The 17,031-nt window shown below is 37.5% G+C and overlaps 1 protein-coding gene across 1 annotated transcript in view; it reads left to right on the top strand.

Annotated features, from left to right (window-relative positions):
• The window catches only part of SREK1IP1 (SREK1 interacting protein 1), a 47,088-nt gene that overhangs the window by 9,086 nt on the left and 20,971 nt on the right, over window positions 1-17,031 (top strand). The window contains exon 2 of the mRNA XM_030797780.1: window positions 5,160-5,207. Coding sequence (XP_030653640.1) covers window positions 5,160-5,207 — 48 coding nt within the window. The remainder of the gene's footprint in view (window positions 1-5,159; window positions 5,208-17,031) is intronic.

The following is a 17,031-nucleotide window of genomic DNA, read 5'->3' as shown; positions in this document are numbered from 1 at the left end:
TTTGGTGGTTTTTGCCATTCAGTTTTTATGCAATGTCAAATTTGTAAGTTTTTTATATAATGCCTTTTGGTTTGCAGGTCATGATTAGAAAGGAAAATTTTGAGATGGGCCCACTATTACTCTGAACAGCCTTAGCAAACTTCAAAAACGAATGGAGCCAAGAACTGCACAGGAGGCCAAGGCAGGGAAGTAGGTAACTTAGCTGGGTAAGGACCTCACAATATAGCCCTACTGTAGTCAGTTTGACATGGATTTTGAGTACCGTTATATCAGCCAGCGTTCTTATTCCAAACAATAGAAACTGACTAGTTAACTTAAGCAGAAAAGGAAAGATATCACGTAGCTCAGTGAATCTAAGCAAAGCCTGCATAATAAGGGTCAGAAAATAGAAATGACCCAGGGAACCCATATCCAAGATCCTGCACAAGCCCAAACCTGGTTAGGGCTGCTACTGCCAGTGACATCAGTGCCCCTGGAAACTGGATCCTGACAGCAGAATGAATTAACTTTCCCCACTTCATTGTGTCACTTTTCTCAGATCTATTAAGTCAGTTGCCTCAGATTCAAACTCTTGGGTAGAAGCATTCAATTGCCCAGACAGTCACGAAAATTAAAGACTAATGAAGCTGAAATAATAATTTAACCAAAGACTGGTGAGGAACTAGCTGATGAAAAGTACTTTATTTAGAGTTCTGGTTATATTTCCCTGTCATGTAAAAGTTTCAACTTTAGTAAAGAAGATGACCTGCCGAGAAAAAGTTTCATAGTTTGTTTATTCTAAAACTATGGGATACTTGAGTGATGAATTTTATCAGTGCCTTTTGTCATGAGTTCAATTCTAATACATGCTGAAATAAGATTATTTCAGATCTATTACAACATTTTTATTCTGTTGTAGTAATAGTAATGATGCATTTAGCATAATTTTATTGAATATTTTTTAGCATCTACAGTTTCTATGGAAACAGATTTAACACTGACCCCAATTCTCTGAGCTTTTCTCAACATGCAGTTGTTTTTAGAATGAAAGACCCTCAGATTATATCATTCATTTGATTTTATTCTAGTCAATTCTGCTACAATATAACATATTTGTTTTTAACTATGACAGGGTTTACAGGGAAACAATGGGATTAGAGCACAATGCTCAAAAGCTTCAATGACACATTAAAAAAAGATAGGAACCAACATGGTGAAACCCCGTCTCTACTAAAAATACAAAAATTAGCCATGTGTGGTGGCGGGCACCTGCAATCCCAGCTACTCAGGAGGCTGAGGCAGGAGAATCACTTAAACCCGGGAGGTGGAGTTTGCAGTTTGCTGAGATCACTCCACTGCACTCCAGCCTGGGCGATAGAGCAAGAGTCAGTCTCAAAAAAAAGGGCCGGGAGCAGTGGCTCACACCTGTAATCCCAGCACTTTGGAGGCCAAGGCAGGCGGATTACGACGTCAGGAGATCGAGACCATCCTGGCTAACATGGTGAAACCCCGTCTCTATTAAAAAAAGTACAAAAAATTAGCCTGGCATGGTGGCAGGCGCCTGTAGTCCCAGCTACTCAGGAGGCTGAGGCAGGAGAATGGCGTGAACCCGGAAGGCCAAGCTTGCAGTGAGCTGAGATCACGCCACTGCACTCCAGCCTGGGCAACAGAGGGAGACTCCAACTCAAAAAAAAAAAAAAAAAAAATAGGATCCTAATAGAACCAGTAGCACAGTTTTACACATGTTAATTGGTTAAAAAAATGCATAAATACTACAATAAGTATGACATTTTACCTTTTAAAAGACCTGGAGATTGCTATGCAAGTGAGCTTCAGAAGAGTTGCAGTTTATGAGTTATGAAGTGACAGTAAGAGGGCAATAAGAAATCCATAAAAAGTTGTAACACCAGATGTTGATGGATGTTCACAACATTTGCGGTGAACTGAGGTTGCTAGAAATGTTTTGAGATATATGTGCTTGTGTATTTTATATACTCCTGTGTGGTTCAGATCAGCTGGATGCAATGTTCTGCATTTACTTAGTGATTTATGTGGATGAAAATCACATTATGCTCAAATTTTTCCCTAGTATATCAATTACATTAGAACAATACTTGCATTTTTAAAACAAGTATTGTAGTAGAACAGACTGTACTTTTACTAGAATAATTAGAGACAGGGTCCCCCTCTGTCACCTAGGCTGGAGTGCAGTGGCGCAGTCATAGCTCACTGTAACCGTGAATTCCTGAGCTCGAGTGATCCTCCTACCTCAGCCTGCCAGGTAGCTAAGACTAAAAGCACATGCCACGACCAGCTAATTAAAACAAAGAATTTGTAGAGATGTGGTCTCACTATGTTGCCCAGGCTGGCCCCAAATTCCTGGCCTCAAGGAATCTTCTCAAACTTCTGGGATTACAGGCATAAGCCATGATGCCCCACCTCAATAGTGTATACTTTAAAATAATATTAAAATTTCAGGGGAAAATAATGTTTTAAGTTCATAACACCAAAGAAATAGTTTTAAAATTATATTTGTTTTTAAATTAGCACTGTTTCGTTTGGGCTGTATGTATTTAAATATATTATTTAGTTAGGATTATATCTCCATTTCAAGGGTTTGGGAATTATATGCCCTTTACCAAGAAAATGGAATAATACCTGTAATCCCAGCACTTTGGGAAGCTAAGGCAGGCGGATCATGAGGTCAGGAGATCGAGACCATCCTGGCTAACATGGTGAAACCCCATCTCTACTAAAAATACAAAAAATTAGCCAGGCGTGGTGGTGGGTGCCTGTAGTCCCAGCTACTCGGGAGGCTGAGCCAGGAGAATGGCGTGAACCTGGGAGGCGGAGCTTGCAGTGAGCTGAGATGTACACCACTGCACTCCAGCATGGGTGACAGAGTGAGACTCTGTCTTAAAAAAAAAAGAAAAAGGAAAAAAAAAAGAAAATGGACTAATACTATACTGGGGCTTTCATTGGTTGATTGAAGCCACTATTGGAGGATAAAATTAGTTTTAACTATATATGCATACAATGGAATATTATTCAGCCATAAAAGGGAATAAAATTCTAATACATGCTATAATATGGATGAACTTTGAAAACATTCTGCTAAGTAAAATAATCCAGGCCCAAAAGACAAATATTGTATGATTTCCCTATATATGAAGTACCTAGAATAGACAAACTCATAGAGACAGAAAGTAGAATAGAGATTACTAGGAGCTAGAGGGAAGAGGGAATAGTCAGTTGTTTAATGAATACAGTTAGTGTTTGGGATGATGAAAGAGTTTTTGAAATGAATAGTGATGATGGTTGTACAATATTGTGAATGTACTTAATACACCTAAATTGTATACTTTAAAATGGTTAAGATGGTAAATTGTATGTTATTTATATTTTATCACAATAAAAAGAAATCAGTTTTAATTTGTCTCTGGTATTTATATCTTCAGCATTGCCTGCATGTGCTACTAATTATACAGGATTACTGTATTTGTAAATATTTATCAGAACTGGGTGGATATATGACTTGTTTGTTTGCTCTTGTCAAAATTTGAGTGTTGAATTTAGATATTTCTTATAATACCTAGCAATTACAGTAAATGTTCTGGAATTTCACCAATTCCTATAGGAAATTAGATATTTTTTCCTTCTAATGGAAAACGGGAAAATATTTGTTTACCTTAATGTGTGTATGTGTATATATGTATATAAATTATTTTACATTTGAGGGACAGGCCAGAGTACCCTGAAATTTCTTCCTCAATGTTGTAGAATTCTTGGAATGTTTAAACTCTTAACTGTTTACTAGGTTTTGTTTTTTGTTTTTTTTACTTTCTTTTATTTTTCAACTTTTATTTTAGATACAGTGGATACATGTGCAGGTTTGTTACCTGGATATATTGCATAATGGTGAGGTTTGGGGTACAAATCCCATCACCAAGGTACCGAGCATAGTACCCAACAGTTTTTCAACCCTTGTCCTCCCTCCCCTCCCAATGGTCCCCAGTATCTGTTATTGTCATCTTTATGTCCATGAGTACCCAATGTTTCAGCTCCCACTTATAAATGAGAACATGTGGTATTTGGTTTTCTGTTCCTGTGTTAATTCACTTAGGATAATGGCCTCCACCTGCATCCGTGTTGCTGCAAAGGATGTAATTTTGTTCTTTTTTATGGCTGCATAATATTCCATAGTGTATATATACTGCATTTTCTTTAATCCACCATTGATGGGCACCTCAGTTGATTCCATGTCTTTGCTGTTGTAAATAATGCTGCAATGAAGATGTGAGTGCATGTTTCTTTTTGGTGAAATGATTTTTTTTTTTTTGGATATATACCCAGTAATGGAATTGCTGGGTCGAATGATAGTGCTGTTTTAAGTTCTTTAAGAAATCTCCAAACTGCTTTCCACAGTGGCTGAACTAATTTACATTCCTACCAACAGTCTATAAGCATTACCTTTTCTCTACAGCCTCACCAATATCTGTTGTTTTTTGACTTTTTAATAATAGCTATTCTGACTGGTGTGAGTTGTTATCTCACTGTGGTTTTGATTTGCATTTCTCTGATGATTAGTGATGTGGAGCTTTTTTTTATGTTTGTTGGCCATGTGTTTTTGTCTTATTTTATTATATTGAATTAGAAAAAAATGTTATCGATGTATTTGTCAAATAATTTGAGTAAATTGGCCTTTCTGTTGATTTATAAGAGTCATATAATTGAGTAGGTCATTAAGCTGGGTCAGAGATGATTTTTTGTGGTTGCTGTTTCTTAAAGAAATAAATTCTACTGGGTGTGGTGGCTCTTACCTACAATCCCAGCACCCCTTGAGGCCAGAAGTTTGAGATCGCCTGGGCAACAAAGCACAACCTCATCTCTACAAAAAAATTTAAAAGTTAGCCAGGTGTGGTGGCACATGCCTGTAGTCTCAGCTGCTTGGGAGGCTAAGGTAGGAGGATCGCCTGAGCCGGGAGCTGGAGGCTGTAGTGAGCTGTGATCATGTCAGTGTACTCTAGCCTTGGTGACAGAATGAGACCTTGTCTCAACAAAAAAAAAAAAAGAAAGAAATTCTACAACAAATGGTTTTTCTTAGCTTTTTTCATACAATAAAGTTTTTAAGTTTTTGCATATTTATTTACTTCCTAAAATTCTATCCAATTGTATTTCAGGTTGCAACAAGGACAGTGTCAGAGCAGGCTGTAAAAAATGTGGCTACCGTAAGTATTCTAAAAGATGACATGTTTTGCATTATTCATACTGGAATCATGGCCTCTTTGGGCAATGTAACGTAGCATCCTGATTTCAGGGGCCCAGGTGCATAGTCCTTTAGCCGTAAGCTAACATCTAGTTACAGAAATTTCTCTGTTAGCACTAAATATTCACTTTTCTTCCCTGCTTTAGACCCAGTAACAGGTAGCTATGTATCTGATGACTACCAAAAGTAGCATGAAGATACAGGTGGTTAGTAGTAGATTAAGGAGTTTGGAGAAAGTATATTTTTTAAAAACTATATACGTACTTATTCTTTTCTCCCTTTCCACGTACTAGGAGAAAAAGTGAAGGCAATGCAAACTATTTATGAAGACTGTGTTTACTACATTTACTTTAAAGATTTAATTGGTCTCAGAGTTTCTGCTCATGGGCGAAAACTTGATTTAAACAATTATTAGTCTCCATTATGATTAATTGAATGAAAAGGTAAACTTAAGCATGCGTAATTATAAATATAAATTTGTAATTTTATACTGTAAATAAATACTCTTTAGTTAAATATAGTAATGCCTAAAGCTTTAGTAACAGCTATAGCAACAACATTTGCTATTTTCTAAGTTGTTTGCAGACCATGTGAATTAGCCTGGATTGTTAATACACTCCAATTCATTGAAGAGTTATTATGTTTTACCAACTAAGATGATTTGACAAAAAGATGTTCACGGAAGAACATGTGATAAGAGAGTACTCGGCATAAATCTCCATCAGAAGGGCACATTAAAAGAATGCTGAGAGAACAAGTCACATACTTCCAAGCAAAGCTAAAACTGGCTCAAGGGAAGCTTGCTCAAGTAGCAAAATTGCATATATATCTATATATATCACTCACATAAATGAAAACTGAAGAATGTACTTGCATGCAAGAAATGAGTGCAATGAAATCTTTTCTATTTTTAAATTTGTTTATATTTCTGCTTTGTTTACTTTCTTTCAACCATTGCTAACTTAAGCTTTGTTTACTTTCTTTTAATCATTGCTGACTTACCTGCCTTATTTCTTTATTCAAGAATTAAGAACCTACAAATGCTTCATTTACTTCAAAATCTGGAATGGATTTCCCAGTCTGTCTACTAATATCAGTCTCTACACTTGGACTTCTTTTAACCTAACACTTTGAGGAAAGCAATTAAATTCATTTTCTGGAAATAGAATATTTGTTGATGTAGTCTCCTCATTGTTGTTTTATTTAAGACAACAATGGAAGTATCTGCGGTAATTAGAATTCTTTAGGAGAAGCCAAGTCAGCAAATAGTTTTGTCAATATTTCCATATTTAGTTATTTTTACTTTATTATTTAGATCTTTGATTTTAGTGATTTAGTTATTAAACAATTTCTGATTTGTCTCCTGTGGAAAAATTTAGTAATATTTCCCTTCTGTGTTAAATTTACGTCTCCACAGCTATTAAAGATGAAGGTCTTCTCAATTTACAAGTCTTTCTAATAGAAAATGCATTTACAAATTAGCTTATCTTTTATTTGCGGACCAGAATTTTTGTATTGCTTGTATAAAGGTAAGAGAAAGGTCAAGAAGACAATTTGAAATATTTTTAATGCCCAAAAATATGGGTATTTTTCAGTTGTTTACAAAAGAATATTCTCTCTCTTTTGTTGCAAAAATAGTTGTTCAGATTGTACAATTTAAAGAATTTCAATACTTGATAGAAAAAGATCTTATTTCTCAGTATATTTCAATAGTGAATATATTGTTTTTTAAAGTTTCAAGTTAAGTTTGAATATATTATTAAATAACATGGGTCTCTCTTTCTGTGCCAGAATTTCCTTAGCAAAATTAACTTAAAAGAAATTCACAGGCCAGGCATGGTGGCTCATGCCTGTAATCCCAGCACTTTGGGAGGCCAAGGCAGGTGGATTATGAGGTCAGGAGATCGAGACCATCCTGGCTAACCCAGTGAAACCCCGTCTCTACTAAAAATACAAAAAATTAGCTAGGTGTGGTGGCGGGCACCTGTAGTCCCAGCTACTCGGGAGGCTGAGACAGGAGAATGGCCTGAACCCGGGAGGTGGAGCTTGCAGTGAGCCGAGATTGCGCCACTGCACTCCAGCCTGGGCGATGGAACGAGACTCCGTCTAAAAAAAAAAAAAATAAAATAAATAAATAAATAAATTAATTAATTAATTCACAGAAAAAAGAGTTGAGTTTTTATTAGAATTTTTTAAGTTGACAACTTTGGAATATTTAAAAACAGCAAGGACATGGCCTTGGGATTATTTATGGGATAAATGTCTCAAATAATCATGATAGTTCTCAGAAAGTATGATTAATAGATTAGTATAGTAGACCCAGTGGTTGATCATAGCAGCAGGAAATAAAAACAAATATGTAAATACCTTTAACATTTTACATGAATATAAATTTGTCACTTTTTTATTGCCTGTTTATACGTCTGTTTATTGGTGTTCAGTCTTGTGTGTGTAAACCACATCTGAAATGCATTTTCTATTTTTTATAGTTTGCTTCTTCAAAGGTAGGCAAGAAGTTAAGACACTTGTGAAGAAATTTTTCATTAATTCTCAACCACAGGTGTACTGCCTCCCTAGAAATCTGTAGAGGTGTTTTTTATTGTCAGCAACAGGATGGAGGGTGCAGCACTATGACGCTTACTATGTACAGCCCAAAGATTATAAATGTCCTACAATGGTAGGACAGTCCTGGACAGTGAAGAACATTCTGGCACCAAATGCCAGTGGCATTCCCTTTGAGAAGCAGGTCCCTTGTCCCATTATTTTAGATTCTTTTTTTCCTTTTATAGTCTTATTGCCATTGCCAAATTTGTCAACTGCTTTTTAAAAGCAACTTATTTACATCTTTCTAAAAGTACAGCTTTTCTTTCCTAGAAACAATCAAGCTTTTTTTCTCCACATTTATATTTTGTTGACCTATATGATATTTAATTAAACATATTTTAGAATAACAACAGACTCCTCACAGAGTAAAATATCAGATGGTGGAGTAAAATATTATAGGCATAAACCGAGGGAAAAGTGACCAGGAAAATATGGCAGAAGAAACAAGAGCATGTAGCATCACATTAACCAAAGGATGTGGGGAAATTGTCAGGTGCAGCAGATAAGTTATAAGAAATGAACTGAAAAATGTTCTTTGGGTTTGGCAGGTAGGATGCTTTGCTTCCCTCAGCAAGATCAGTTTAAGTACAGTTGCAGGTCATGAAACAAACTGTAGATTCAGGCCTGAGTGGTGGGGGATGAAATAGAGAAAGCCAATGTAGTCTCCATTTTCAAGAAATTTTCATGAGAGAGGTAGGAAACGTTGGGTAATTTCTGGAAGAAACTGGGATAAATGGAGAGGGTTTTTTCTTTTTTCTTTTTTAAGGTATAAAATGTTGGTATAGACTGAGGGAAACATTAGAGGATATATTGCAAATGCTAGAGATAAGGAAAGATTAAGCAAGTTCCTCTAAGAGGTATGACAAGGATACCTCTGAAGTTTGGAAGAAACTAGATGAGAATAGATATAGATGTTTTCAGGTGGTGATAGAAAGTAGGAGATCCAGCCTGGTAATCTCAATTTTGTTTGTAAATTAGAAGACAGGATTGTCTCCTTTGGTAGGGAGTTTGAGTAGGACGGGACAGTGAGTGATGAATGTTTTGAGACAGGTACCAGTTTGGGAAAGTCATTGAGGGAAGTAGGAGAAGAAGTTGACTAAGGACAAATAAAAAATGCAAATATGCATGAACGTGGGGTTGTTACACTCAAGCATTGCCTGACTACTCTGTGGGGTGGTGGGGGAGTGGTGGCTAACAACCCAGAGTAATAGTAACTTTGAGTCAGATTGGTTTGTCTGCAATGAGGATGAACAAGGGTATATAAAAGAGTCAGACTTGTAAAAGGTTGTTCATATTGTCAGTAATAAGAGATTTGAGACTGGGAGAAAATGAAGATATTAAGGGAATGAAGATCATAATGATAATCAAAAACAGATCTATGCATGAGTGTAAATGAATGAAAAAGCTAGAAGGATGAAAGACATAGTTAGAGTTTAATATTGGAGTTTAAAATTTCAGAGATAAAACAGTTACAGATGATAACAAGGACCATAGTGTGGCCCATGGAATCTAGAATGTCAGGGAACCCAGAAAAGCTATCCAACAACCTAGGCTGTCCATTCAAGCTCGTGGCAGGGCTTGGGGAGTTAGAGTATGAGCCACATTCAAAAAATTTCAATGAATGGGGCTATTAACCTACAGCAGGGAGCTGAGTGGACAGTTAAGGATTACTACTTGGAAACAATATTGAGAAGCCTGGGGAATACTAATAATACTGAGGTAAAGGATAATTAACTATAGAGAAATGCCCTCAAGGAAGAGCCAAATATCCCTTAAGTGTGGTGGCAACGCTATGTGAGCACATAGGACAGTTACATGTTTAAGAATCTATCAAAAAAGACTAGGAAAGGGGCAATGATCAGCTAGGTCAGTGGGGAAATAAAACAGATAAATATGAGGATAAGACTTCCAAGGAAGCTGGCCAGGTGCAGTGGCTCATGCCTGTAATCCTAGCACTTTGGGAGGCTGAGACAGGCAGATTGCTTGAGCCCAGGAGTTTGAAACCAGCCTGGGCAACATGGCGAAACCTCATCTCTACAAAAAACAAAAAAACTAGCCAATCATCGTGGCGTGCACCTGTAGTTTCAGCTACTTGGGAGGCTAAGGTGGGAGGTTGGCTTGAGCCCAGGATGCAGAGGTTGTAGTGAGCTAAGATTGTGCCACTGCACTCCTGCCTGGGCGACAAGAGCCAGAACCTCTCTCAAAGAAAAAAAAAAAGACTTCAAGAAAGAATATATGACTACAGAAGAGGCCAGCATTTTTAGGGGAGGAACCAAAATGTTAGGGATGTGGAAGCTTGGTGGAACGAACTGGGTTTAGGAATTTAAAAGCTTATAAAATAGCTTGTGTGTTCTCAAATCTGAGGATTTTAGATAGAGCTAAAGCCTGGTTAAGTTAGTAGCTGTTAGCATAGTCTATATATTCTGTATTTCCAGAAGTAGACATTTGGGTACCCTATTTATAAAACAAGAGGGTTTTTTTTTGTGTGTATACCTTGACAGATTTTTATCTGCACAGTCAAAATGAAACATGAAACTGGAGGGTTTTTATTATTATTATTATTACTTGGCATAGCTACTCCTGGAGGGAGGAAAGGGAAGAATATATTTGTCCTTGTATTAGTAAAATAAATGGTCATAACCTGGTACTGTGTATTAAATACCTATTTGGTGCTAGTCTCTGTACTAACTGCATGAAAGATATTATTTTATTCTTAAAATAACTCTGTGAAGTAGGTTTCATGATCTCCAGTTTTATGAACATTCAAGACAAGTGGTTCTGGCACCAGATTACTTAGGTACAAACCTCTGCTGGCACTTACTAGCTATGTGACATTAGGCAAATTGCTTGATCACTGTGTTTCAGTTTCCTGTCTGTAAAGTGAGATCATTATAGTACCTAATCCCATAGAGTTGTGTAGATTAAATGAGTTCATGCAAGTGTTTGGATCAATGACTGGCTTCAGTAAATCCTCAATACTTGTTGTTATTTTTGTTATTGTTCCAAATCAAAAAACTGAGGCCCAGGGTTACCGTGTTAGTCAGTGGGAAAACTGAGATATGAACTCTGGTTATCTGTAAGATTTAATACTATGCCATGCTCCTTTTCATTTGCTTTTTTTAAAAATTGTGTTAAAATATACATAACACAAAATTTGCCACTATAACCATTTTTTAAATATACAATTCAGTGGCAGTAAATACATTCAAAATGTTGTAAAGCCATCGTTACTATTTATTGCAAAACTTTTTCATTGCCCCAAATCTGTAACCATTAACCAGTAACTCTCCACTCCCTCCTTTCCCCAGCCCTTACTAACCTGTCTATCTCTGTGAATTTGCCTATTCTAGATATTTCATATAGGTAGAATCATACATATTTGTCCTTTTGTGTCTGACTTATTTCCCTTAGCATAATGTTTTCATAGTTCATCCATGTTGTAGCATGTATTATAACATCATTCTTTTAATGGCTGGATTATTTCTCTATATGTATATACCACATTTTGTTTATCCATTCCACCGTGGATAGACACTTGGTTGTTTCCACATTTTGGCTATTATGACAAGTGCTGCAATGAATGTTGATGTACGAGTATCTGTTTTGAGTCCCTGTTTTCAATTCTTTGGGCTATGTACATAGGAGCAGAATTACTATGTTTTTTTTTTTTTGAAAAACTGCCAAACTGGTTTTCTTTTTTGTTTGAGATAGAGTCTCGCTCTGTCGCCCAGGCTGGAGTGCAGTGGTGCCATCTCGGCTCACTGCAACCTCTGCCTCTCGGATTTAAGCGATTCTCTTGCCTCAGCCTCCCAAGTAGCTGGGACTACAGGCGTGTGCCACCGTGCCCGGCTACTTTTTTGTATTTTCAGTAGAGACGGGGTTTCACCGTGTTAGCCAGGATGGTCTCAATCTCCTGACCTCGTGATCCACCCACCTCTACCTCCCAAAGTGCTGGGATTACAGGCATGAGCCACCGCGCCCGGCCGAAAAACTGCCAAACTGGTTTTCGTAACAGCTATACCATTTTACATTCCCACTAGAAATATACAAGGGCTCTAATTTCTCTACCTTTTTGCCAACACTCATTATTTTCCTTTTTAAAAAATGGCCATTTATGATTATAAGAAATGTGTATTTGGTCATTGTCCCTGGTTCTTGACACAGAGCTTCTAAAACTCTTGGAATTTCCTGAGTGATAGGGGTGATAGGAGCATCTTTTATTATTCATAGCATGCCCCTTTCAACCATGCCTGAGTTTATACTAATAAGGCAATTCTTGGGAGGCTCCTAGATAATTTCAGGATGGGGGCCAGTTGCCAGAGGAACAATCCATGTGATTAGAAAGTTGGAGCTTTCAGCCCCACTTCCAGACCTCTAGAAAGGGGAGAAGGATGAGGAGCTAGAGATTGAATTTAATCACCAGTGGTCAGTGATTGAATCAATCATGCCTATCTAATGGAGCCTTCATAAAAACCCCTAAACTACAGGGTACAGAGAGCTGCTGGGTTTGTGAACACACAGAAGTGCCACGATTGTGGCACACAGAGAGCCCATGGAAGCTCTATGCCCCTTCTTTGCCCTATGCATCCCTGCATTTGGCTATTCTGAGTTCTGTGCTATATAATAAACAGCTAATAGTAAGTAAACTGTTTTGCTGAGTTCTGTGAGCCTTTCTAGCAAATTTTCGAATTTGAGGATGAGGTTGTGGGAACCTCCTGACCTTATAAAGCTGGCTGGTCAGAAGTATGGGTGGCCTAGACTCCCTGTAGGCATCGGAAATGGGAATAGTCTTGTGGGTCTGAGCCCTTAACTTGTGCTAACCGTGGATAGTAACAGAATTGAATTGAATTGTTGGAAACCCAGTTAGTGTCCAGAAAGTTGGAGAACTGGCTGTTGGTGTGGAAAAAACCCACACATTTGATGTCAGAAGCGTTGTGAGTAGAAACAATTCAGATCATCCTCGTAGGTATGAAGTGGTATCTCATTGTGGTTTTGATTTGCATTTCTTTAATGACTAATGATGTTAAGTATCTTTTCATGTGCTTGTTGACCATTTGTATTTCTTCTATAGACAAATGTCTATTCAAGCCCTTTGCTCATTTTTTAACTGGGTTGTGTTTTTGTTGAGTTATAGTTGTTCTTTATGTATTCTGGATATTAAGCTCTACCAGATAGATGCTTTGCAAATATATTCTCCCACTCTGTCACTTTTCACTTTCCTGATAATTTTGCACAAAAGTTTTTAATTCTGATGACCATTTTATCGATTTTTTTCTTTTGTTGCTTGTGCTTTTGGTGTTAGATCTAAGAATCCATTGCCAAATCCAAGGTAATGAACATTTACTCCTATGCTTTCTTCTGAGAGCTTTATGGTTTTGTATTTTATTTTATTTGACCCATTTCTAGTTAATTTTTACATATGATCTGAGGTGAGGGGTCCAACTACGTTCTTTCCCATGTGGAAAATTTGTCTCTGTACCATCTGTTGAAAAGACAATTCTTTCCACACTGGATAGACTTTCATTTTGCTGAAACTCAGTTCGCTATGTATGTGTGGGTTTATTTCTGGACTTTCAATTCTATTCCATTGGTCTGTGTGTCTATTCTTATGCCAGTACCAACTGCTTTGATTGCTATAGATTTATGATAAGTTTTAAAATCAAGAAGGGTGAGTCCTCCACCTTTTTTTTTCTTCTATGTTGTTTGCTACAAGAACATTTAGATTGCTAGCCATAAGAACTATAATTTGCAACACAGTTATTACCTAGGCTTCACTAACTTATTCCCCAGTAGAAAAAGAAAATCAGTAAGAAACTTTATTTGTAGTTTCGCAATTAATTTGTCTTATCACCTCAGGGTCACTTTGCTTGAAGCAAAGCTAAAATGGATGTGGGGCAGAGACTGCTACCAGTGTGGTCATTATTTAAGCATTTTATTTATTTTAAATATTCATTTCAATGAGAGGATGAGGGGTATTTGGGTACAAAGCTAGCTTAAGTACAGTAAAGATTGATCATCAGGAGTTTTTTTTGTTTTTGTTTTTGTTTTGAGGCAGTTTTACTCTGCTGCCCAGGCTGGAGTGCAGTGGCACAATCCCAGCTCACTGCAACCTCCACCTCCCAGGTTCAAGCGATTCTTGTGCCTTAGCCTCCTGAGTAGCTGGAATTACAGGCATGCACCACCATGCCCAGTTAATTTTTGTATTTTTAGTAGAGACAGGATTTCGCCATGTTGGCCAAGCTGGTCTTGAACTCCTGGACTCAAGTGATCCACCTGCCTCAGCCTCCCTAAGTGCTGGGATTACAGGCGTGAGCCACCATGCCCAGCCTGTATCATCAGGAGTTCTGATCAAAGAGGCAAGCCAAACCGACCTAGAAAGGCTTCCATTCTGCTCCAAACATGTAACAATGCAGGAAGAAAAAAGTGTTACGTCAACAGCAACCACAACAACAACAAAAAACCCAACTCAGAAGAATGAAAGGGAAATCCCCAGGTGCTAGACAAGAAAACGAGCTCAAAGTCAGAGCAGGGAATCTTAGCTGGAAACAGTGGATCCACAGGCCTACTGGGTAGGCGTTTAAGAGCTGTGGAGTGACACTTTCAAGCCCTAGGGATGGCAGTATGGCAAGGATGGAGCCCCTCACATAAAGTCAGACTCCTTAAAAAGGCTATAAAGCAGGGATTAGAAAAAATTTCACTCACTGAAAGAAGCAAGAATGCGTATAGTGTGTTTGAGTTCCCATAAGATAATTAGAAGAAAACAAATAATCAAGAATTGGCAACCTTAGCTTATACCTTGTAAGTATATGTAAGTATGAGGAGTGAATTTACACTGCTTCCAGTGAGGCAGGAACTATTTTTCCCATGCTAAGAAATTAATGTTAAAAATTGTGCTGATATCAAATCAAATTTAAAAAATTAAGTCCAACTACGTGTTGTGATTAATAAAACTACACATAAAACTAAAAACTACACAGAAATTTTCAAAATAAAGGGACAAGGAAAAAACACATCTTTGAACATTGCTGATATTCCACTGTTTTACCTACAAAAATGGCAATTTCATATTACCCAACGAATAATAATCAAAAGAGCACTAGTGGAACTGTTAGCTGTGGTGGGTATCCTAGTTACCGGTGGCGAATCCATACAGTTCTGCAGCAACCTCTATTCTTGCCACCTCAGAAGAAAGAATTCTACTGAGGGTCATGAGACAGAAGAAGAGACTGAGGCAAGTTTCAGAGCAGGAGTAGACGTTTATTAAAAAGCTTTAAAGCAGGAACGAAAGAAAGGAAAATATACTTGGAAGAGGCCCAGACAGGCACCTTGAGGTTAAGTGCCCCAATTAACATTGAACCTAGCATTTTACACGCTGGCATACTTCCAGCGTCTTGCACCCCTTTCCCTTCATTCTTCCCTACCTGCGCTTGGGAGGTGAGCATGCACAGTGTGTTTACTGGAGTTGTACACATGTTCACCTGAGGCTTTTTCTTCCCTTTTCTGGTAGAATGCCCCCAGAAGGTCATACTCTTTCATTTTTGCCTCTTAATGCACATGCTCGAGTCCACTTGCCCAGTTCCTGAGATCTTATTGGAAGCTGCTGATTATCAATTTCAGGTATTTTTATCTGTTCAGAAACTGCTTCTCCCTGGCACTGGCTGTGACCAATTATCATTTTAGAGAGACAGTGTGACAGCTGCTGGACCATCACTTGATGGTTGCCTGATGTTCCTTTGTGAGTGGGGGAGCCCTCTCCTGCTCCACTCATGCCTGACTAGCTACCTACTATAACAGAACCATTACAATTTCAGACTCTTGAGGCAAAAGCACTACTGGTGATAAGTGGAAACTCAAGAACAATAAACTAAAAAGATAAAGTAATGATCTTCAAAGCATTTACTAATGTCTCAAAATATATAGCAAAATCTGTATTACAAGGAGAAATTGACAAATCTACCCTAGAGAAAACCTGGTGCATGCCCACAGAGACATGTACAGCTGCTCATTTCAACATTATTTATAATAGCCATTATTGACAAATCAATACTTGTATAATTTCAAGTACTTCTATCAGAAGTTATTAGACAAAAAAATTAAGATGGAGAAGAGTTGAACAGGCAAACATATAGAACCCTTTTCAACAAATAGCAATATATGGTTGTGTTGTTTAACAACAGGGATACATTCTGAGAAGTGTGTCATTAGGCAATTTCATCTTTGTGTGGAAATTATAGAGTGTACTTTCACAAACTTGGATGTATAGTCTACTACACACCTAGGCTACATGGTATAGCCTATTGTTGCTAGGCTATGAACCTGTATAGCGTGTTACTGTACTGAATAGTGTAGGCAGTTGTAACACAGTGGTAAGCATTTGTGTGTCTAAACATATCTAAACACTGAGAAGGAACAGTGTTATTATCTTATGGGACCTATGTTGTCTATGTGGTCCATCATTGACCTAAGCACCATTATGCAGTATGTGACTGTGTTTTTGAAATACATAACAAATCTTTCCTAAATTTACTACATCCTAGGCCACAAGAGAAGTCTCATCAAATACCAAAGAACTAATATCATACAGATTCCATTCTCTGATAACAGTGTAGTAAATTTAGAGATTGACAGTAAACACAAAGCCTGAAAACTCCATATGTTTGGAAGCTAAAAAGAGTGCTTCTGAATGATTCATTTGTTAGGAAGTCACAGTGAGGAAAACTTGTTCCAATAATATGGCAGACTAGACTAAGAAACAACTAAGAAACTTGTATAAAATGTGCAATACATATTTTAGATACATTAATATACTAGGAAGAAAATAAAGAATTAAAGAATATTCAAAGGCCAACAACCAAAGGAAAGGAGAGTTCCAGGAATTAAGCCTTGAGGGTATTTGATGAACCCTAGGCTCTTGAACTTCTATTTTTCATGGGCTGGCAGGATGTGGGGGATAAAAGCAAGGCCCAGGGCCCTGCCTACACCAAATTGGAACTCTATTTAGAGAGTCTCTGGTATAAACCTAGGACTCCCAAAGGACTTCACCCACAAAATAAGAGACAACTAGAAACAACCCCTAGCATAGATTTGTAGTGAATCATTAGTGGATTGTGAAATGAATTATTTGGTCACCATTAGCCTTGGTTGTTTCAAACATTGAATATAGAAATCTTTCAATTAACTTT

This window comes from Nomascus leucogenys, chromosome 18, assembly GCF_006542625.1.
Source record: "Nomascus leucogenys isolate Asia chromosome 18, Asia_NLE_v1, whole genome shotgun sequence".
Lineage (NCBI taxonomy): Eukaryota > Metazoa > Chordata > Mammalia > Primates > Hylobatidae > Nomascus > Nomascus leucogenys.
This window is presented reverse-complemented; position numbering and strand designations above follow the sequence as displayed.